This window comes from Buteo buteo, chromosome 1 (assembly GCF_964188355.1).
Source record: "Buteo buteo chromosome 1, bButBut1.hap1.1, whole genome shotgun sequence".
Taxonomy (NCBI): Eukaryota; Metazoa; Chordata; class Aves; order Accipitriformes; family Accipitridae; genus Buteo; species Buteo buteo.
In genome coordinates, this window is record NC_134171.1 from 70095518 (window position 1) to 70118506 (window position 22989).

Consider the following 22989-nt stretch of genomic DNA (forward strand, 5'->3'; position numbering starts at 1 on the left):
CCTCATGTAGAGAAAAGCTCTCCAGACTGAGGGCTCAACTTGAAGACCCGACAGTTCTCTTCAGTTTCAATTCTTTCCTCCTCTAAGGAGGAAGAAGATACTTCATTAATTGGCACTTACAACATACACCCCACTGCTTGGGCATGCTGAACCCTCAACTGCCTCAGAAAATTTAAGAGTTTACTAATAATGTAAACACCTAAAAAATGTGTCTGGCAGGAATGCCCCATTTGCAGGGGGCAATGTCAGTTTTGCCAGTCATTTGCATTATCGGCGAGTTCTCAGAAAAGAGGACTGTATTAAGTCACACGTAAAACAGAAGATATTCTCTTTTGCAGGACACTGTCACAGCCATAGAAGCACAAAATTTCCACTGAAAGAATCACCAGCCTATGAAAAATGCATTTGGAAAAACTGTTTTATCAGGCTGTCTCTCTAAATACAGGTTAGGATAGCTAATTTATGTTGGAACTAAGGCTAGCTAAAAATTTGGTGCCAAGAACTATAATTTGCATTTCCATATACACCAATGACCAATACAAATCCAGACATTTCATTAGACAAACCGCCTTAAGCTCTCATTCTAATTAAGATTATGATAGCCTTCAGGCAATTAAAAATTGATTAAGGGTAAAAGCTTCCTGTAATTACACACCAGGTAAGAACAATACTTTGCTTATAAGACTTGGCCAGAGAATTATGTATTTACCAACACAAGCACTTGTCCCATGTATTTGGGAAGACCAGCCTGCTCTTGAGGCAAGTGGCCCAGGTTGTCACATGTAGGGGAAAACGTGCCCTGCCTCCCCCAAACCCAAAAAACGGATGCAAAGATCCATGCAACTCACCTTTGCCAATATGCCGCCTAGTGTTCTCAATGGTGGAGTTGCGGTTAACGTTCGAGAGTAGCCCCAGGCAAAATCTGTTCTTGTTGTTTGAAGGATCAGTGAAGCCATCAACGAGGACGCTGGTGGAAGAAGCGTGGAACGCCTCCCCAACACGATTATTCAGCTCATAGTAGACAATGGAGCACCAATGCTTCGGCTCTTCGTAAGCAACTGCCTGAACATCTGTAAAGCAACAATGGAAACGTTACAATCTAACAGTGCTGGAATACAGGCTCAAGATGTGAAGATTCATAAACGCGCAGATTTTGGCAGAAGGTCACTGAAAGATGAGGCGGATAAGCAACCGCAGCTAAATGAAGGCTCCTCTACCTTCAGTTATGTTTGAACTCTTCATAGCCACAGACATACAATGGAATAATTTCACCTCACCTCTACTTGCACAAGACTCATAAGAGACAAAGGTTGGCACTAGACATCAACAGAAAAGTGCAGGAAGCTCCTGGGCGCGTATCAAGCAGCACCCCAATGTCCCTGCCGCGTTTTCTACAACACAACGGTGTGGGCCCAGACAACAGAGAAATGCTACAATTATACAGCTCAGCTTTCTTTCCAATTTAGTAAATGAACTTTTACTTCAGTTCATTTTACTCAGCTACCAAATTACAAATCACCTCTGTGCTTACTGCAAAGTTTTACAGTGACAGGAAGAAACAGCAACACACAATTGCACAAGAGACCATTTGTAACTTTGGGTAGCAAGAAGTATAGCAAGGTAGCTTAAATATACAGTCAGAAGATCAATCTTTCAGAATTCGGGGTGTGCACAAATATTCCTCCCGGGCTTCTTGGGGGAAGGGTAGGAGATTTAAAAAACTAAGAGAAATTGATATTTGTCTGCAGAACATGCGTGAAGCCCATCTTCAATATGATTAGATATTGCTTGGGATCGGAAGCTGAACAAGGGCATAACACACAGGAGCTGAACAATTACACTGCGCTGAAGAGCAGATGAAATGGAGGAAGATATTATTTAATGAGAACCTTTTATTCACCAAGTACTACCAAATGGAAAATCTGCAACTGTTCATCACCAAAAGAATTAGTTGTTGAGTAATAGCAAGGATTTCTCAGAAGGTGGTTTTCCAGACTCTGGTAACAAGAAGCTCCTCCTCAGCAGGCTCCTCACTGAAGCTGGGAATCGTGCAGAATGCCGACAGGAAATTCCTGGTTCACAACTTCCACCCATCAAGCTCTAGAAACACATTGAAGTCTTGAGGTAACACTTGTGACTGTGCACAGGGAACGATTTCTCCAGATGATACCGAAGGTCTTTACCAAAAAGAGTTTCCCAGTGGGTGTCCAACAGCAGCATGGGCTTCTTCAGGTATCTCCACCCAGTGTGCTCTCTTTCAAGTGCCAAACACAGCTACAAATTATTAAACTTCCTCTAAATAAAAGGAGACTAGCGAAGGGATGTGGTTGCTTTATGTGGTTTCTTTTAAATGAAGGAGACTATTTCACTGCTAAGCCTAGCACAGTTGGACTTGCTGCTAAGATACCAACTTTGCAGATTAAAGCTCCAACTACAGGCCAAAGTGCTAAAATGAAAATCAGACTGGTACTATGGGAAAACCTGTTTCTCTGGCCAGAGGTTTCCTTCTCCCAGCCCCAAATCTTCACTGAAATCAGCCAGCTAAGACCAGTGTTCCTATTTTCCTCTGTTCACAGATCATACCATTATGAGTTTTCTGACACATGCAAAACAAAAACCAAAACACCCTCCCACAAACCAGCAGCAAATAGAAGATAAAAAAGGTGGCAAATAACCAAAAGCAAGATAACACATCCTACATCACTGTGCAAAACTTATGAGCACAGTGTCTACTGCTGACCAATAACTTGCTTAAAACACTGGTAAAAAGGAGCTGATCTTTCCCGATACCCTAGCATTTTCTATCCTTTCACATCACTGTAAAAAAAAACAAAAACAAAAAAACCACAAAAAAAACAAAAAAACAACAAAAAAACACCCAAGCAATAAAATATAATAAAAATCAGTCATTAATTATTAGTAAGAGGTTACTACACTTTTAATTCCCATGAAGATGCCAGCAATTACCAAAGCTGCAGCTTTGCCCCAGTTCTCAAAGTCAGGAAGAAATATTGCCAGCTGGCCATTCTTACAGAATGAATCATATCTCTCTCACACAGATTTCATACTAACTTCCTTACATTTGCTTTAAGTCATGCAGAGCAGGTGCGTTTAGTCTCTCTATTCCCAGCATGGGCCAACAATGGAAATTACCCAACTTCATTGACAGGATGCAGCTTGTTAAATCAAATCTCTTAAGACTAACAAATCACCATGAAGAACATGCTTCTAAGAAGTTTGCAACAAAAATGCTGCAGTAAGTTCACAGCAAAACTCTTCTTTTACAACCTGCAGCAGATTTTCTTTTTTTAAGTAGTGCAGTTAGAGCATACATATATGAATAATAAACATGTAAAGGCACACAGAAGTAAGGTTTGTTTGGTTTTTTTTAAATGAAGGGACAGAGGAGAAAATCCATTGTCCTAAACTACTAGGAGGGAAAAATACTAATAAACAATTTTTATTTTTAAGTGGTTGAATGTTAAAAAGCAAGAATAAAAATGTAAACCCTTTTCTCTTTATCAACTCTCATGTAATAGAGGAATTCTACAGTACTCATGAATTTTGTGAGAGGGACAAACATGAAAAGGTCTGCAGTTAGGCATAAACATTGATAAATGTACTTTGGGCCAGCAAGGACTATACATACACACAGAGGGTACTGGATCAGCGAAAAGTGGAAATGCTACAGATAAGGTTTATCACATGCAAAACTCATTCCACACAGAGAGTAAACAGGTTAGCACAAAAGCTATCCAAATTGTTCTAAGAGGGCAAATATACTTCCTGAAAGTAGACATTAAGCTTAGCAACAAGTTAAAAAAAAATATCAAACAACAGTTAAATTGTTCATATGCTTGTGATCTTGATAATCATTCTGGCACAGCATCCAGCTTGCTGCTCTTTCTTGGCATGGGCCACAACTGTGTAAGCTTGTGTTCTCTAAAGGGGCTATTTCTCACAATGTGATGAATGCACTAAATCCTTTACTCAGCAGTCACAGCTGGCTGCAAAGGCTTTAAAAAGCAATGTGTAAAAAGATGTTTGCATCATAGTACATAAAGCAATAGGGTTGGGGTTTTTTTCCATACAGATTTTAAAGTTTGTAGCAGTGCCACACCTCAGGCAGACAGGTCTGAAATCTGAACCAAGTGCTGTCACTGCATAACTCTAAGATGGCAAAAAAAATGGGGAGAGAGGTTGGAACACCACAAAATACAAAAAACCTCAAAACACCCTTATGACCAGGAGAAGGGTAAATTATTAAAAGCAGAGCATACTCTTTAAGGACTGAAGTTTAGAATTCAGGACAAAAACATAATAGGAAAAAACAGTTCTATGAGATGTACTGTCTCAGAGGAAAAAATACAGATATTCCAGTTACCCATGTAAAATGTCTCTGGGCATTTACATAACTGACAGTATTTGCATCCATCCTCTGATCAAGTCTTTGCTTGGAGAGCTATTCTTGACCATATCTACTGTCATCCACAATTCAGTAGGCTTTATATAGCATTAACTGCATCGTTCCAATAAATCAATGTAATCATAAGAGAGAAAGACATTCCTTTCCTTGCACACGTGTAATTTCAGCATCGCACACGGAAATGCGTAGCATCATAGGAATTCTTTCTGTTTGGTGATTAGTGGAAGTTCCAGATACAAAACATAACATGACTGGCCATTGAGTTGGTTGGGAGTAAGAAAGTACTAAACCCCATACACTTTACAGTTTTCCAAGAGTCACACGACAGCTTCTTGTCCTAAATAAATATTTACATTTATAATTTTTTATCTCCAGATTTACTATTTCATCCCTTACAACAACAGAAAAAAGTTACACCGCTTGTTTTTTTTCTTTTCTACAGCTAAAAATCTCCATAAACAACACACATCCAAAATTGAAACTCAACTATTAAAATTAAGTTCTGAAAGTTCTTTACTCTTAACAAGCAAAGCAGAAGACAAGAAGGAAGCGTTTTTACCTCCTCTGTGTATGTCAGGAGGAATTGTGGGTGCCATCATGTTGGTATCCATTGGCTGGGAGGTATCGTGTGTCATCTGATCTTCCGGAGGCAGGTAAGCAGGAGGGGGAGTATCGGCTAAATATAGAAAAGGCAGAGATACATGAGTCGTCTCCTCTCTTTAAAGTATATATACATACCCACATAAACAGTTCTAGTCTGGAAATGCTTCCAGCCTGACTCAGCTATAGACTTCCACCCACCAGAACTCTGAGAAAGCAATCATGGACCTTGAATCAGGAAAGCAAAGAATTAGTGTGCATATTAAGCACAACTGCAATAAAAACAAGCCACAAGCCAAAAAGAAAGCTCAGCTATGTTTCCAGCCCACATTTTTTGCAGGTTGAAAGTGCCATATAGATAATAAGGCACAAAGAGGTCTCAGGACCAGGCCAGAAGTAGATATCGCATACAGTAAATGTGAACAGAAGTTGGAGCAGAAAACTTCCAGTTTGAACCTTCCTGTTTCCAATGTGATTCTATCAGCAAAGTAAGCAAACTTCCCAGATATATCCAGGACCTTACTACTGTCATTGTGAAGTATTATCTCTGTTTCCCTAGATTGAGAACAGTAGAAAGTGTTCAGGAACCCAAACTGCACAGAAGTAGCTGCCTGGGTCTGGAATTTATCTGTCAGTGTCCCCTACTGGCTGTACTGCTCCGTTCAGGACTGAATCACTAGCATAAAACTAGCCTGTGCACAATGACCGTATTCACTAACACACTGCTTTCAGCCCTGTTTGAAGCATCCCAGCCAGGTACTCACATTGCCCTTCAGCTGCCTATTTCAATTCTGGGAAAGCTTCCCAAATGGCTTCTTAGAAGCTGCAGGAAGTTGCCAATGTCACCATTTCCCAATACACCAGAGGACACCCTCCTTCAAATCAACTGCACAGAGGTACATGCAAAAGAGAGAAACCCTTGCCTGATCCCTGCAAGCTTTCCTGCAAAAGATGAGATTCGATTACCACTGTACTATCTCTAGTGAACACAGCTGCTGCTCATCCCACATTTACTTCCATTACTGAAAGCATGGAAGTAAATAATCACAGGGGCCTCCAAAACCCTGAAAACCAAATTAGCATCAACAAAAGGCAGGAGAATCATACCACTGTTTTGTATGTTTTGTTTCTTTGTGGGGTTGTTTTGATTTTGGGGTGGGGGGTGGGGGGGTGGTGTTTGGTTTTTTTAAGAAAACACATGCTAATGTAATCTATTAACTGCCTACTGTTCAGGTTTTACATCTAATGCTGGCAGGTACCTTGATAATTCCCTTACTTGGATACCATCAGTTGGGCAAGAGAGCAGCAGAGAAAGACAGAGGTGACAACAGGACTGCATTAAAAGCTTAACAGTCTCCACGGGAGTTCAAGTCTTGTGTTTTACTAAGCCTTAAATGTTTGTATGTGTGCAAACATGATGCTAGTGATGCACAGGTAGGAAAACAAGATTGTAAGGCCACAGGCAATGAATTAGCCAGTACCTAGAAAGTTTTCAAGACCTCTGGATAACTGCTTGCCTTTTTTTTTTTTTTTTAAATTTCCAAAAGTCAGCCTCTTTCCCTAGTAGTTGAGACAGACAACCATCCAGAGCTAAGTGTCAAGGACATTAGTATCTTGACCTCCCCTCTAATTCAATTTTTTCACTGCAGCTGCTGACTTGTCTTTATGGGCATGCAGACAGAACAGATGCTCAAAGATCAAGTGAACTTCCACAAGCCAGCGCTCAGGAAGACCTTGTTACAGAAGCCTTTATCTCTGCTGGAAGAGCCCCAACCACACTAATCATATTTGGGGGGGGGGGGGGGGGGGGAAGACAGTTGGTTTTGTGGCAACTTTTTACATTTTTTAGAAAAGCCAATACAAACTCTCCTTCCCTCCTGCCTCTATGAATTCAGTAGTCTTTGCTCACAAGAGAAAAATTTACAGAGAAATAACTGTCAGCAGCAGAGATCTATGGATGTTAATTTCATGTAATAGAAAACAGATTTTTCACAAGTCTGCCGTTTTGTTTACACATGCCCTCCCTCAGCCCCCAAAGAAAACATGCAAACAGAACATCAGTAAGCATTTGTATGGACTCCTTCTCCCAGCATTTAGATCAAAAAATCTGTCACAGACTGCTTCTGCAGTATTTTTATCCATCTGTATGGAAAGACCAAAAAAAGACAGCTTCACAGAATTTTCTATGGACATCAATCAACAAAGAATGGTTCTTACTTCTTTGACTTCAGGAAGCAAAACAGCATGAGGATTTCTTTTCAGGCCCTTAAGGGAATGTTTTTCAGTTGAAGTATATTTGTTTCTTGAAATTACATCATTATGCGAAGAAAATTTATCAAGTAGCAATAGCATGATCCCCTTGTGAAACATCCTCCTTCTGCAGAACTAAAGCCTTATGCTGAATTTATGATGATCTCTTTCCTAAGCAAGGATGATCTGTAGCATTACACTTCTTGTGCATTAAACACTACGCTTTGTGGGCTAAACCGTTGAACTAATCCCCAAACCATTTTGAATCCCTCCCTCTGCCCCAGAAGAGTTTTACTGTAATGTGTTAACTGTGTTTGAAAGAGGGACAATTATTAAAACCCTCAATATTATTACTAGACAAAGAGACTACATAGTCTTTATTACTTTGTATCTCTCGGCTTACTATCGAACACAAGTGTTGGCTCATAATTTAGTATTATTAAGCAAAAAAATCATTATACCAGTGATGTCCAACCACCTTCTCCCTTCTGAAGGGGAAATGAAGTTGACTGTACCTGGCATCTGGAAAGGACTTCCCGGGTCTGAGCTGGCTGGAGAATGCGGGTAGGTGCTACTGCTGCTTCCAGGCGAGTTTGGATAGCTGCTGTTAGGTGAGTGGGGGAACGGGTGGCTATTGGGTTGCTGAAAAGAGTCCGGGAAAGTAGCATTGTGCGGCATGTGGGGCTCATTTTGTCCCAGGTTGCGGAATTGGGCCAAGAGGCTGTGCTGAGGATTGTACTCGCTGTGCCTTGGAACCAGCACCGGAGGAAGGACTGGAAAGGGAGAAAGAGGGAAAAGCCACAGCATTAGAGACTCTGTTCTGAAGGACTAGGCTATACAGGGGGAAAAAAAAAACCACAACTCATTCTTCCTCCCCTAGGGCATATTCACATCTGTCTTAAAAACAAGGTAGTCAAATCTAGGAGCACATGTCTAAGCAAGAACTCTTTTCCTTATATCCGGTTACTGCATAGCTTGAATTCATAGCGATCGTGCTAGCTACCTGGTTTGCCAGATGGGAGCTTGTTTTCACAGAGGGCCAGTGGAGAAGAGCCAAGAACAAACCGCAATTCTGCATTTTAGTTTTATTCGCACAAAGAAATGCTGGGAAGTAAATGCATTACAATGCTGACATGCAGTTCATTTTGCTGTACTTGTGATCCTGCTAATCACGTAATGGCCTGTAACCCAAAACCTTGCTAATAAGGACAGATATTTTTTCTGAAGACAATACTAATACTAATAGGCCTTGAACTCAGTCTGGTCCCAACAGCTGTAATTTTATTTTTAACCTGGACTATGTTCTTACAAGTTAGTATTAAAATAGTTATTAACTCTTCAAGTCAGTTTACAAAATGTGCAATTTAAACAAAATTATGTAGTTCAAAAAAACCAACTGACAGCAATTGAGCTTCAACTATATGCTACTGTGGGATCAGAGAAACACACATCAGAAACTGCTAGTCTCACCACACTCCCAAGGCCTCCTCACCAGCGGGGAAACAAAGGTCTCTTTTTAACTGGGAATATGAACATGATACCAGATACACTAAGATAAAAGAATCAGCTCTTTTTCCAGTGGCTCAGCTTCTATCTTTGAACACCTCACAGCAAAGTCCAAGCTACTCAAAAGATTAAAAGCTAGTCTTGTTATAGATTGAGATTCCTGGGTGATGGGGAAAGAGGAGAGGCAAGGGCAGGGAAAGGGAGATGCATGCACAAAGAATTGGAAGTGAAATAAAGAAATTATTCCTCTCCACATCCGCCAGCCTTCAGCACTTCCATTTCCCAGCTCCATGGCTGAGCAGGACTGGAAGAGACCCCCCAGGATAGCCTGCCTTCAGGGGAGGGTGATGAAAAAACACAAAAACCAGCGAAAGCAAGTCAGGCTACCATCCCCTCTCCCCGAGACACCTGCCCGGCATACAGAAGAGGAATAGGAGCATGTATACATGACAAGCCTATACAGACATAACTATCAGATTAAGAAAGGTGTTTCGGAGACAGCTGCTTCACTGAAAGGCTGAATTACAAATTAATTGCAAAAACACCAAAACATCTTGCCAAGACAAACAGGTTCTTCCAAGACACCGGGGCATCTTCACTCTTCCAGCACTCTGCTTATACAGAAGCATTCAGATACTTATGTGAGTGTCCTGGAGTCCAAGAGCACCAGGACACCGCTTAATGCACAGACCAGGCCTGAGGTCTAGGTCCATGTTTAAAACAGATACAAAAGGATGCCATGCACAAAACTCACTCACTAGTCCTAAAGCAAGTCGCAGATTAACTGGAAAAAGAAAAAAAAAAAGAAAAAAAAAAGCAGCAGGTTTCCCTTGGCATATGCCTAAGAGAAATTAAGCTACCAGATTTTTGCCTGCTAGTGGCGTTAATGCATGGAAAGTTTGATCCCAGAAATCTTCACTGAACATACACTGAACACTGCCCTCCGCCCCTACCGAAATTAAGGCTGCCCTAAAAATTGAATCTGATGTCTCACTTTCTTAAAGCAGCTTCACTGAGATTCCAACAGATCTCAAATATTTGAGGCAGATGTCACCCTAACTAGATTTGTTCAGATGTGAAAATTGTAACCAACTCCACTTTACAAGAAATATACGAAGTTCCTAATTATGGCATTTTCTGAAACAAAACACATCAACCTGTCATTCTATAGAAGTTCTCAACCGCAAAACACTCCAGGAGAAGCTGCAACTCCCTCAGCTATGCAGACTGGTTGCATTAGAGGTAAGGGACTTTCTCACACATCACTGGAAAAAGCCATTAAAAAACCCAAAGAGTTACTCAACATTCAGGTGGACATCACAAATTCCCTCACCGACAACATAGCAAATGTCAAACCCAATCTCTCTGAATGTTAGGATCTCTCAGAATTAAGCTTGTTCTGTCAAACCTAGCAGTCCTTTTGCAGTGGGGTCAAGCACTATTTAATTGTCATAGTCAACATTTGCTGGGCTAATAAATTACCAGTGAAAAAAGTAACAATGAGATCATGTGTTAAAAAGTATTTTCCCTTTCCTGTCTTTATGATTCTTCCTTACTTTTCCGAGCATTAAAAACACAGCTTTCCTATCTTTTCCCTTCCTATGGAAGAAGGTCAAACCATTAACTTTTCTGAAGCTAATTTGTGCAGACAGTACATCACCTACATTTCCCATCCCCTACCTCACATTGAACAATGACACACATGACATCACAGGAAGCCACACGATTTATAGCACTTTAAAATAGCAGAAGAACAGGATATTTTCTGTATGTTTTCTGTAATTAAAATAAAGCAGTGCCAGATTTTCCCAAGGTATATATGCATGTTTCCTCCTGTTGGGCAGAGCCACTGGTGAAGTTTAGGACTCAAAATAAGAACAAGTCTCCTCTTCCTAGCTCTCCCTCAAGCAAACCTATACTTTTTGTCCAGCTACTTCAACCTCAAATGATTAAATGCCAACTTCTTCAAAATACACATGGAAAAGGGGGAAGGGGGGAAAAAGAATACAACTGGTATTGATACAGCACAACTAGTCTCAAAAATATCATTACAGAATTTACTTTGAGTGCTGCCCCTAATTCACATCCTCCCTGCACACATACAACCTTAAATGAGGAGGAAAAACCCTGAAAGGCCACATCAGGTGGGGCAGAGACTACAGTGCTCCAATTAGTGCAACTCCAAGACAGTCACTCACTGCCATAACCTGATCTCTCTGCAGCTCACGGGCTTGTTTGCAGACTAGTTGCTCCTACCGGAGTCACTCAGGAGTGAAGACACGAGCAGGGACTGGGCCCTCCGCAAGTAGAGAAGGATGCCAGGAGTTCAAAACTTAAAGGGGGATGCATACCCCTTCTTGCTCCCCTTGCCCGTGTGTAAGGAACTGAGCTTCTGGTCAGGTTGCAGACCTCAACCATATGGAATAACAAATTACTGAGGCTCAGTACAGCAGGGGAGGAGGCCAATCTCTGTTGCAGCTGCCAGCTCCAGGAAGAGGTATAATTGAAGGAGAAAAAGCATGAGAGAGTTACTCTGGGCTAAGCTAGCACACCTGTTGCTACAAAAATAATGAAGCAGTGCACATCTTTGCTGTGCAGATCTCCGCAGGATGCTGCTTTAACAGTTTGCAGACAGAATTTCTCCCTTCGTCTCTACGTTCTTCAGCAGAAGGGAACATGGATTCCAAAAAAATCAGATAAGATTTTAAAAAATGATCATTGTTTCTATTCAGTAGGGATGCATATATTTAAATGAAACATATTATTAAATATACTGTTGTCTAAAAAAGTTACTGCAACAGATTTGCAGATTCAACCTCATTAAAATGGTTAAAACCAGTTAATGGAGTAAAACCAAAAGTCATCCGACAGCTTGATTCCTATATTTTCTCAAACACCAGACTAAAAGGTTTTATGGGCTATACCATGGCTAAATTTTGCTCCAAGATTTTGTGTCAATGTGGACCTGCAGTTGGGAGTTAATACACAACTTCTAGAGGTAATGCTACTAGTACTGGTTGAAGAGGAAGATAAATCACCTGGAAGCCAGGCTGGGTATGTTTGTGGAACTGTAGCTAAGAAGAGATCCTGTATCTGTCAAGACAGCCTGGGAACTGGGTAGCTTGTTTTTACCATGCAAATAATACCCAGAGTATGCCCGCACCAAACAAGCGGAGCTGTATTAAAGAAATTACAGCTACAGGGCAATTTAACCCACAGGCGTATTTCATCTAAGAGCCAAGAATGCCAAAAATATAGAAGATAGACCAAAGACAACCTGGCTGTTCAGATAAGTGTTCCAACTAACCACACCAAGAAAGAAATACTTTTATGAAAATGTAATGGTGGCCTTTGAAGAAAGCTACTGATCTCTACTCTTTGTATCTCGAGTACTTCATCCTGTTCGGAAAACTAACAGGTGTGCTGTCCTAGAGTAAAGGTTTTCTTTTTTGTTCTATTTTCACATTCCAGAGATAATGATATTAGCAAACACAGAAGAGCTCCAATTTATGAATATAACTTTTTTTCTTCTAAAGTTTCTCTATTAAAAAAAACCCACCCTAATCCAAGCCAAAGGACCTGCTGTACTTTCAAAGTAGCATATTTTCTATCCAGATGGGTTTCAGTTATCTTACACAAGACCAGATGACAGCTAGTTTCCCTCAAGGGCTCTTTTTTTATCCCCTTTGCACGTTACATGATGATTTGGGTAGGTATCTCTCTTTCCATGTCTGGAAATTGAAAGACCAAGTAATGAAATACAAGGGGCCACATATAAGAAAGCAGACTTTGATCATCTTTCCTTGCCAAAGTAGATTCTACTACTTCTGTAAGCTTTATAAAATTAAAAAAAAAAAAAAAAAAGATGGGCCATTGCTGCTGTACTTTCTGCTCTTAAAAATCATAACAACTTGGTCAACGTATGTTCTGTTGAAGGGTTTGTACAGGCTTATACCACAACAGGGCCCTCAGCCCTAATGAAGACCTGAGGGCACTATCATTACACAGTGCACTTTAATTTCCAAGCATCATATAGCTGTATTTTCATATGAATTTATGCAAAGCCATTTATGTTTTACTCGAAAAATAGAACTGCGGGTCGGGAAGGAGGGAAATCCTCACACAGCACTTCGTGCTATCTGGAAATGGGTATGAAAACATGGGGTGGGGGGAAGGAACTTGCAGGTTGTACTGCATGCTCTAGATAGAAAATCCTGCAAAGATGAAGTTGTAAGAAAAAATGAAAAGTTAGAAGGAAAAAACCAAACATACACACCCCCAAAAAAACCCCAACACAAACCCCCTAAAACACAGCAGCAGTGTTAAACTAACAGATTTCAACCCTCCTAAAGACTCCTAGCTTAATTTCCTGCCTTTGAGGCCACAGCAGCTGAAGTTGGCTGTGGCATCCTGGTGAGCAGTCCAGTCCCACAGTGGGAACAGAACAGGTACCAGCGTATGCTCAGCTGAACGTGCTTTGTTTTGCTTGCTGTCTGTAGCATTAGGGAGTCACTGAAGCATGCTGACTGAAAAGGTCTTGCCAAGATCTTGCTTGTAAACAATAAAACGCCAAGTAGAAGGAAAAGTTTTAATGTCATTAGGTTTTCCCGTGTTGCCTAAAACAAGACCTGGCAAAATTAAATATTGTTTGACCAGAGGACAAGTTCTCACATACAAAGACACTTAACATGTCTACACTTAGGATAGAGTTTACTCTTGGTTAAAAAAAAAAAAATTAATAGTGTTGTGGCAAAAGCAACCTCTAAGGCTAGAGCTAGCTACTTTATGTTGTTCCAATACCACCTGGCTTAAGCAAGGCTGTGCTACTGGCTGTGGTAGCATGGCTTTCTTTACTGTGTTCTCGAAAGCAGAAATGCCAGCCTTTTAGATTTTTGCTCCAAATCTATGTTCTAGTAATTGCAAGTGAAAAGTCTCAAAAATAGCTATTCAGCAGCCTGTTTGGGGGGACAGATGGACAAACGTGCCACTTTTTATTCCAGGAGAAAGCTGAGAGCTGTCTTGTTTTCCCAACTCTCAATTTTGTTTTGCAGTTTCAGGAGACCCCACGGCTTGATTTGTCATTTTACATAGTTACAACTGAAGACTTGCTTTACTGGCTTTACTTTTACATCAGACATCTGGTCTAAATGTACTAATATTACTTGCCAAATGCATTTCCTGCATTACAATATTCAGCTAACAGATTTTATTTGCGGATGCTCTGATAAGCTAACATTTTGATTAAACTGACATTTGTCAAGGCCAATTTCAGAATTTGGTACTAATTGTATGCACATTAGTGAAGGAGTCCTTGTAAGCAGATTTGGGGGGAGAAGCAGTCCTGATACAGGAGGAAGTTACAGTGTGATAGTGTATATTAACTCAGACATTTACACAGACCAGAGTTCAAATTACCTGTACAAAAGCCACAGTCACCATCCCACTGAGTAGGTTAAAACTTGGAAGTCTGGTCCTTTAAGTCAAAAGAAACATCTGAATCTGGTTAATTTTAAAGACAAAAAAAAAAGACACCAACATATCCTTCTTGACAACTTATATCCCTTTATTGCAGCTCATTTTTCTGACACGTGGTGAGGTTAGACAAGGAAAACCCTGTTGTTAGACCAGTCCCTCCTTTCTGCGTCCCTATTTCAATTCCTCTCCCCTCGGTCAGCTCTGGTGGGGAATTTTAGAACTGAATTCTGCAAAACTAGAATGAAGAAAGTTTTATACTACTTGCCAAGCAAACTGACAGTTGCTTGCTATTTTAGGGAACCATCCTATAATTGTGCCCACCTGTTGTAGCATGCTATTTTTAAAGTTACGCCCAACAGCAATGTTTCACAGTGATACAGCAAGACTTCTCAGCAACAACACTCTCTGCTCCCTCACCTCCCAGCCTGCAGAGGTGCAGAAATTCTGCTAGGGAAATCACACAGGAACAAGGATTTTTCTAACTTGGTTCTACATGTTAACTCCAAACGGATGCACCAGTTTTCCCCTCCCTTACAACCCCCAGGGCAGCTTCCCTTTCACCTTCGCTCCCCCAGCACCTCTCCCCCTCCCTCCGATGCCTGGTGCTGCCAGCATCATCCTCCGCCAGACCTGGTGCTGTGGGAATTGTGCTGGCAGCTGCTCCGCTGGGCTCCCTCCAGCCCAGGCCATCAAAGCTCTTCCATCTGGCTGGAAACGGTGTGGAGGCTCTCATGCTGACCCCTGTTCTCCCAGGTGCTGGGGGGTGGGAGCCACCAAGCAAGTCCTGGGACCCCAAAAACCCCAGCCAGGCAAGCTTGCAGTCCCAAAGGGACTCGCTGCTTACTCCCAATTTTTTTCCCTCCTGGCTCCAATTTTGATCCGGACAGACTCTCTGCACCTGCCAACTTGATGGTCCCAGGAGCTGCGTTTGAACCCTGCTGCTTGCAGAAAGTAGCATTAGCAATCCGACAGGTGACCCACCACAACAGGCTGCGTCAGGTTTGAAGCTCAGGGGGAGTACGCCGTGACGGGTTTTTAAAGATCCTCTTCTCGATTTACCCTGTCTAGAAACAGTTTGGGAATATTAATTTTATATGTAATGATCCTAGGTCAGTCAACTACAGGGGTTCAAGACAGAGATGACTGACTGACCCATTTCATTTTCCTGTAAAGTACCTAAAGAGAGAGCACTCACAAGCATGACCAGACCAAATATCTGTGCGATTTCAAATGGCATTAAAAAGCTCTTTTAAACATGCCTTATTTTTCTTTCACTGAGGACCAGAGCTGCAGCGCTGGACAGGAGAGCATTCAAGGAGCATTTACTTCCAGGACCACGTGAGTCTAAACCTGCCTTATCCAGGATTTCCACAATTTCAAGTTTCTTTCTGCACCCCTGGTGCCTGCCATAGGTGTGCAGCCTTATGGAGACTCACTTAGAGCAAACAGCAGAGGAGATCAAAGACAAATGTAAAAACAATCAGGTTAAAGTCATAGGCAAGGAGTCCATGCCGGGAGCAAAAACAGCACGACACACCTACCTCTCTCCTCAGAGCCTGGGGACCTGGCCTGCTCTTGTGGCAAAAAACAGCTATACATTTAGGTAAAATGTTTCTTGCCAAAACCAAGCTTGCTGAAGCAGACATCCACTTTAAATTCATGGTTATCATGGAAAGTAACATCATGATCCTTAGGCAGAATTGAAAATTCAACCATTCTGACAGTGTACTTGTCCACATCATGAAAAAGCAACTGCTACTCCGCCCCTGATTTGGGTGGAACATGGGCACCATCAGCTTCATAAAGCCCCTTGATGTAGAGCAGACTGCAGCCAGCTCTCCAAGTGAAGCTTAATGGAGGAAAATCATCCAGCCTTTTTTATCTACATGTTATTGGGAATTGCAAAAAAGCCTGCACAAGTGCAGTTATTTTCTGCCTCCAAGTGGCTGTGCTAATGGGCTGATCCATGCAACTGGAATATTTCAGAGAACAGATCAGCTGCTTCTGGACTGACGGGTTTTAGTACCCTTGGCACCGCATGCTTCAAACACAGCAGAGCATCAGTAAGCACCTCCAGAAATCAAAAAGTTAACAACTGCATTTCCCAAGGTAGGTTTAAACTCACTCAAATCAATGAAGAGTCGGTTTCTCCCAAGCCTGACTCCTGAGGAGGTATCAGCAGATTCTGGACACTCTCAGGAGACAGCATTCAGTTGCTGGGTCAGGGTAGCCATTTACATAAACACTCTGCACTTTCAACCACTTCCATACATGAAGCATAAAAGAAAAGTTAATTCCTCTTTTGCCTCCCTTGTAACATACTATAAACTCAAATCCTCTTTAACCTAGCATGCTGATGAGCAAAGATGCTTAGTAGAGGCAAAGGAACACAATTCTGCATCAGATGGAACTGAAAGCTAGTGTTCACTAGGACTTTAAGAAAATGAGATAGTCAGTTTCTTCATCTTCCTTCCTTCTAGCTAAGGCAAAAGAACTGAACCTCCTCCCCAAAAGCCACATTAGAGGTGTGACTTTTTTTTTTTTTAATAGCAGTGTCAATTTAAGCACCTCTTCATCCTCCCTGCTCCCTATCCCATTCCTTTTGTTTTGCTGTTAGAGCAAATGGGATCCAGGATTAAAAAATGAGTGGTTTTTCCCCTGAATTCTGGATGACATTTTTCACCTGATCCCATTGACATAACTGAGGACAGAGGCAAGCGACAGAGGCTGTATCTCCACAGACACCAAAGGAATAAAAGAAGGGAAGGAAGCATCTCGGGAGGGACTTCCAAATGTCATTTCACACATTCTCCAACAAAACCTGAGAGGTCATTTGTGGCATTTTCAGAGACATGAGGAACACTGTGTTCACTTTTTCCTCACAGCCTCTACGTATGCTCTACACCTAATTACTTCTCAAGTCTCGATCATACTTAAGGATGGTCCCAAACCAGGTTATGAGCCTGATTTCCAGATATCTCTAAACCAAGAAATAAAACTGAGGAGAAAAAGCAGATTCAGCCAAGTAAGCACACCAGTTCAGCTGAGCGTGCCAGTTTTTAAAAGGCATCAAATTCATACCCTGCCCTCCTTAATTAAAAGCTTTGCTTTGCCTTGCCAAGGGAGAAATTTGACAGCCATTAACTACCCTGCACCAGAAATAATTCCACACACAACAGAAGTACGAAACAGCAGCAGTGAGCTACTGTAACACATCTCAAGGAGATATTTCTTCCTGGCAGTTGAGTACAAGGTTGTATTCCCAACCCCAGCAACAAAACAGCCTCTACTTTCTCCTCTCATTTCCCACCACCTCCACTCCTTTCCCACATGTTGTCCACAGGGCTGTGTTGGTACAGATGTTCCCGCAGCCACGTGGCGAGCCTTGGCGCTGCTCTGATCAGCCTGGAAGATAACACAGCAGGGGAAGGAAAAAGTGACTGTGATCTGGTTCAGCACAAGGCCATGCTAACAGCTGTCCTGGCACAACACAGCAAGCAGAAGCTGTTTATGCACTCCACCACAGATCGGGTCTCCATCACCTGAGGGGGGGGCAGCTTGCTGATCCCAGGCTGACCGAGTGTCACACCATCGCAGGAAGGCCACCCTTCCTCGCCTCCACCCCGTGCCCCCACCGCTGCCGTGCCCCCGTCTGACTCCGCAGCCAGTGAGCCAAGGGCACCGAGCTTACCAAGCTAACCGTGCCAAAAAGTAGTTTTCTGTCTTCAGTTTTCTTGATCGACTCACCGCAGGATCAGATAGGCACCCGGGCCTGTGGAGAGCCTCTAGGACAGGTTGGGCACGAATACAGTACCACCACATCACACCCACATGGCCGCCAGATGCCACGTTCCCCTCCTTGTGCAGGGGCAGCAGCACAGCCTGGGCTCAGGGACACCTGGGAGGCTCCCTGTTGGAGAGTGCTGATAGTTTTCTACCTTCTCTCGACTGTTTACAACTGGTTCCTATCTAGCCTGGCTAACAGAAAAATCTTGTTTGGATTCAGGTGTAGCTTTGTAGCTGGCAGACACACCACAGCATGCCAACTCTCATGTTTTCCAAGCTTATCTTCTCAAGCTAAACAGCAAGGACGGAATAAGGAATCACAGCAGAAAATCCATGCATCCCCCTGGCACCATGAAAACCGAGACACATCCATAGCACTAATTTCCTACCATCGAGCATCACCCGATTTTATGTATTTGAGGATTTACCGCTAACCCGTTCCTCAAAACTTACACAACACTGAAACAAATCACACGACAACCAGCAGAAGAGCGAACATATAGATGCCATCCCGTGCACACACCATATGCTTCAGCTCTGCACAAAGCAGCTAAATACAGATCACGGTGTCAAGCAGAGACAGAATTTCAGGATGTACCTTGCACACAAAATGCGCTTCGTACACAATCTGAGCTTCCAAATTTGTTTTGTCGAGAGAAAGTACATTTCTAAGACTCCTTGCAATGATAGCCTTGGAAACACAAACCTTGGTATCTGCTGGAGTCGGAAACAGTGACTCATGCATGAATTCCCACTATCCATTAATCTCAAGGCATAAGTACTTATGCAGCAATAATTGTGTTTTAATGTCCTGGCAAAAACGGGAAAAACGGTTAGCAGAATTTGGGAGTGACTATCAGGAAACAAAGATAAAGATGACGCTTGAAGGACAGCAAGAACAAGGAATGGACAGGAAAAAAGAAGTCATAAGCTATGAAGCACAGCTCTCCAAGCCAAACGAGAGTTCAGCTACCACCTGTTTCCAAAAGCCACGTTTTCCCACTCATCTCCATGCAATATCCCTCAAAACAATAGCAGATCTGTGGCTGACTAAATATAAACCCCTCCTACCTAACATATCCAGCCAGAAACCTCAGTAAAAATACAGTGGGCTTCAACCCCACTCTTGCACTTTGGTAAGCTGTTAAAAAGTTCAAGACGTAATTTCAGCATGCCTATAACACTGTGCCTCCAGAGCCTGATTTAACAGAGCACCTCAGCAGAAGTGAATGCTACCTCCTGATCAGCAGCCACATCCAGAACATTTTAAGTGGTTAGAACAGCACATTGAGCTTCTGAAAGACTGAACACTTCTTTCAGCTCTGTCAAACTGACTACAGCCCCTAACGCTTACAAGAAAACTGCCCAGTTGCCTATTAGGCAATTGACAAAGAATATCTAGTTTTTCCTGAAGGAGGATACTCTCTGGACAAAAGGGGAAGCATTTTATTTCTACCATCTCCACTTGATTAAGTTACTGTTTTGGATTTTTTTTCCAGCAAAATTTCTGTAGCTACATGAATGTAGAGATTTTTATCTCATCCAAAACCAATTAAAGAGCAATCCAGAATTCAGGCTTACAGTTAATAACTTTTTGTTCCATTTCCCAAATACAAAATTCATAAGATGACTTAACACCCAAACCCTGGCTTTCCAAACACTTAAACTACTTAGCAGCACTCACTAAAATGTATATTTTAGTTAGACACCTTTCGAAAGTTTTATTGTAGTTTTATCTTGCATATCTCATTGAATTGACAGGGCATTTACAAATACCTGTTTTTAAATATGGTATAAATGGTCCAAATTAGAACGTTCTCAAACTCAGTAATTGTTTCCAAGATTAAAGGAAAATGAGTTAGAACATGTCACTTGACATTACAGTAACAGTAAGAGCCCAACTATTGCTCAATCTGATGGAAACAGATGTTTTTCAGGAACCTTAATTTTCAGTACTTTGGAATACTGAATGCAAGCAACTAGCACAAACATATGCAGACAGCTAGCAGTACAAGGACACGACTATTTTACTATCCCACTTCTGCTTAAAATGGAATTGTTAAGAATTTTAACATTTGTTTTTATTTTAAAACTTTTAAGAACTGTTTTTCCAGTGCAGAGTTCCTTCATTCAAGCTTCTGCTGCATAAATACATAAATAATGGGCATCACCTCTGTCGTTCACATGATTTCCAAGTCAATACTGACACACTGAAGGGAAATATTTAACATCTAGATATGCTTTGTGTGTTGCAGAACCAAGACAAATGCAATTTCCATCCACAGAAAACAATCTTGCAACAATCTTATTTCCACTGCAGTTCTTAAGGTGTCCATGCCACTCTGCAGAGACAGCTTCATAGTTTAGGAAATGCCTAACACAGATGGACTTCCCAAATTTAAACCAAGGAAGTCCACCCATGCCTGCAGTGCATTTCTGCAGATGTTGCTGTACAACCTCACAAGTAGCTGGAGACCAGTGTAGATATATCCAAGCACATTTCATCTTAGTCCCTGAAAGTTTTCCCTGATAATAAACTTGCATAAGTAAAATTAAGCACAGATTTATCAAAAAGACATTTGGCCTTTGAATAGGAGACAGAGAGAATGGGTTGCACCCTAAAAAAGAAGTGGGAAAGCGGGTAACAGGTAGGCAAACTGCGCTTACAGAAGAGCTGACAGTAAAACTTCACATACAATCAAACATTGCCATCAAAGCTTTAAGTTGAGGGGATTATATTCTGGTGTCTAAAATCACAGTCTTTCCAAAAGGCCAAAATTGTGGGAGATCCTGAAGACAATATTATCTCCTGGAGAATGAAGAAACAAAAGTGATAGAAGTGAAATAATAATTTGGAAACAATAAGAATACCACTATCACAGTTATGTCAGAATGATTTTCACGCACAGACTGCAATAATCCTTTACGTTAGCTTGCAGTGTTCCATACAGATTCATTGATCTGCACAATCCAGTGAAAAACAAATGAACTGAAGGATAGCAGTCACCAACATAACCAGGTGATACCAGGGCCAGCAGCTTGAGACATTACTAAGACTATGCCCCTGTATAGCGATAAAACATTTACACAAGTGAAGCATTTGCCATGTGAAAGGGAGAACTGCTAATTAATGCTTACATCCAGATAAACTGCAGAGGAAGAATCTGACGTGCAAACAGCCACTTTTGCTTATTTAAGCTGATGAGTCACATGATTCATTGCCATACTTTGCATTGTTCAGATAAGGTGTAAAGGTACAAACAAGGAAGAACCTACCAGGACTCTCCACCCGCTTGTAGTGGTAGGGATTGATGCAAACCTCCTTCTGTTTTGAACCAAAGGGAAACTCACAGCATTCCAGTGGTTTCAGTTCGTGATGGCTCTGCAGGTCCGGCCAGCGCCACACTCTACAGTAAATTACATGCGGTAGCCCTTTCCGGTGTGAAACTTGAAGCCTGCCATCCAAGGAACGAGGAATTGTGACGCAGTTGCTGGGCTGACCAGGACAGCTTAACGCTTTTTCCAGCTCCTCCATAGCACCTTTTTTCTTCTTCAGTTTTTTCACTAATGCATCAACAGCTTTCTCTGCCCATTTTTCTTCTTCGTCCCCCTGCTTCCATCCCAACAGCCTCTTCACTGCTGGGCTGGTGAAGGAGAATAAACTTGTCACATTCATGGTGACCCCACTGTGGTGATACCACAGAACCAAGCAGGAGAGACTGTCCTGTTCTTCCACCACCAGCAGGGTACAGCAGATTGTGTCAGTAGTCAAAAGCAGCCGGTATCAAATAATTCCGGTCCTTTCTCCTTTTCAGTCCTCCAGTCCCAGGAAGGCAGCGCTGACATCCCCCCTTGACGAACGCGACCTTCTCATTGCTCTAAAACCTTCTGGCCGAGAACCTGCAGCAGAATATCAGAGGGAGAGAAAAAAAGGATTTTACCTTTTAAATTAACATAGAGCAGTTAAAAACATCCCCCCCTCAACCCACAAGAGTGGTGACACCAAAAACCAACTAAACACAACAAAAAAACCAACAAAGTGTTGACAGCCTCCAGAACTGGACTCAAGGCACATGTGATGAAGACTTTTAAGCAGCAACACCTGCTGCTGAACCTCTTATATCCCTCTCCCCAAAACAGCCCTGAATATATGAGGTGATCACCCTGGAAAATAATGACACAGCATAAACAAAACCAAAAGAGGTTGGGGAGGGGGGGTTAGCAGGAGGAGAGGACAAGGGGTAGAGGTAGGTGGTGGGACAATTCCCCATCAGCTCAGTTCCATCATCCAATTTTCTGTGTGGCCTCAGTGATTTTTGTGCCACGCAGCAAGGGGGACAGCAACTGCATTGGCCAGATTCAAACAATACTTCTGCTTGGTGCCCAAGCATAGCCTCAGTTAATATTGCGAGAAGCTTGATAGAAAAAGCCAAAATACAAGACGACATGGCTGTATTCCCACACATACTCCACAAAAGGGCAAGGGTCCTATATTAGAAATGTAGTTCACATTAACTGTAGCCTAAAACAGTCCCTTAGATTTCATCTCTCACCATTAAGTGTGAAGGGCACTCCCCTCTGCCTATCAGCTGTTGCAACCTTAATCAGGAAAACATCCCAAGGAACCAGTGCAAGATCACAAGCTCTCTAATTTGTTTTAGAGAGCAGCTGGAAGCAATATGCCCCAACAGCTCTGTGCTACCTAGCCCTCTCCAAACAGCTAGTGATGCAGCTCAAAAAATCACTGCACTAGACTTGTGCATACCACGATCTGAAACAAAAACAGGTCAGTTTCACCTCCAACTTACTTTGAGGAACAAACCAAAAGAGAAAGAAAACTAGAAAGATCCTTGCCCTCACTCATCTCACATGAGAAAGAGAACTCCATCTCCCAACCCCACTAAAAAGCCCTCACAGCTCATAAACAGACTGTGCGGGAAAGATAT

At 42.1% G+C, this 22989-nt stretch overlaps 1 protein-coding gene across 4 annotated transcripts in view; it reads right to left on the reverse strand.

Moving 5' to 3' along the window:
• The window catches only part of SMAD1 (SMAD family member 1), a 50500-nt gene that overhangs the window by 6415 nt on the left and 21096 nt on the right, over positions 1-22989 (reverse strand). For 2 of the 4 annotated variants that reach the window (XM_075035414.1, XM_075035434.1), the window contains exons 2-5: positions 21320-21943; positions 7792-8049; positions 4986-5102; positions 849-1070 (exon numbers count right to left, since the gene is read on the reverse strand). In XM_075035414.1, the coding sequence (XP_074891515.1) occupies positions 849-1070; positions 4986-5102; positions 7792-8049; positions 21320-21719 (997 nt within the window). In that variant the 5' untranslated portion in view covers positions 21720-21943. Of the gene's footprint in view, positions 1-848; positions 1071-4985; positions 5103-7791; positions 8050-21319; positions 22973-22989 lie in introns of those variants that run through there. The other 2 variants (XM_075035424.1, XM_075035436.1) reach the window with 2 other exon arrangements.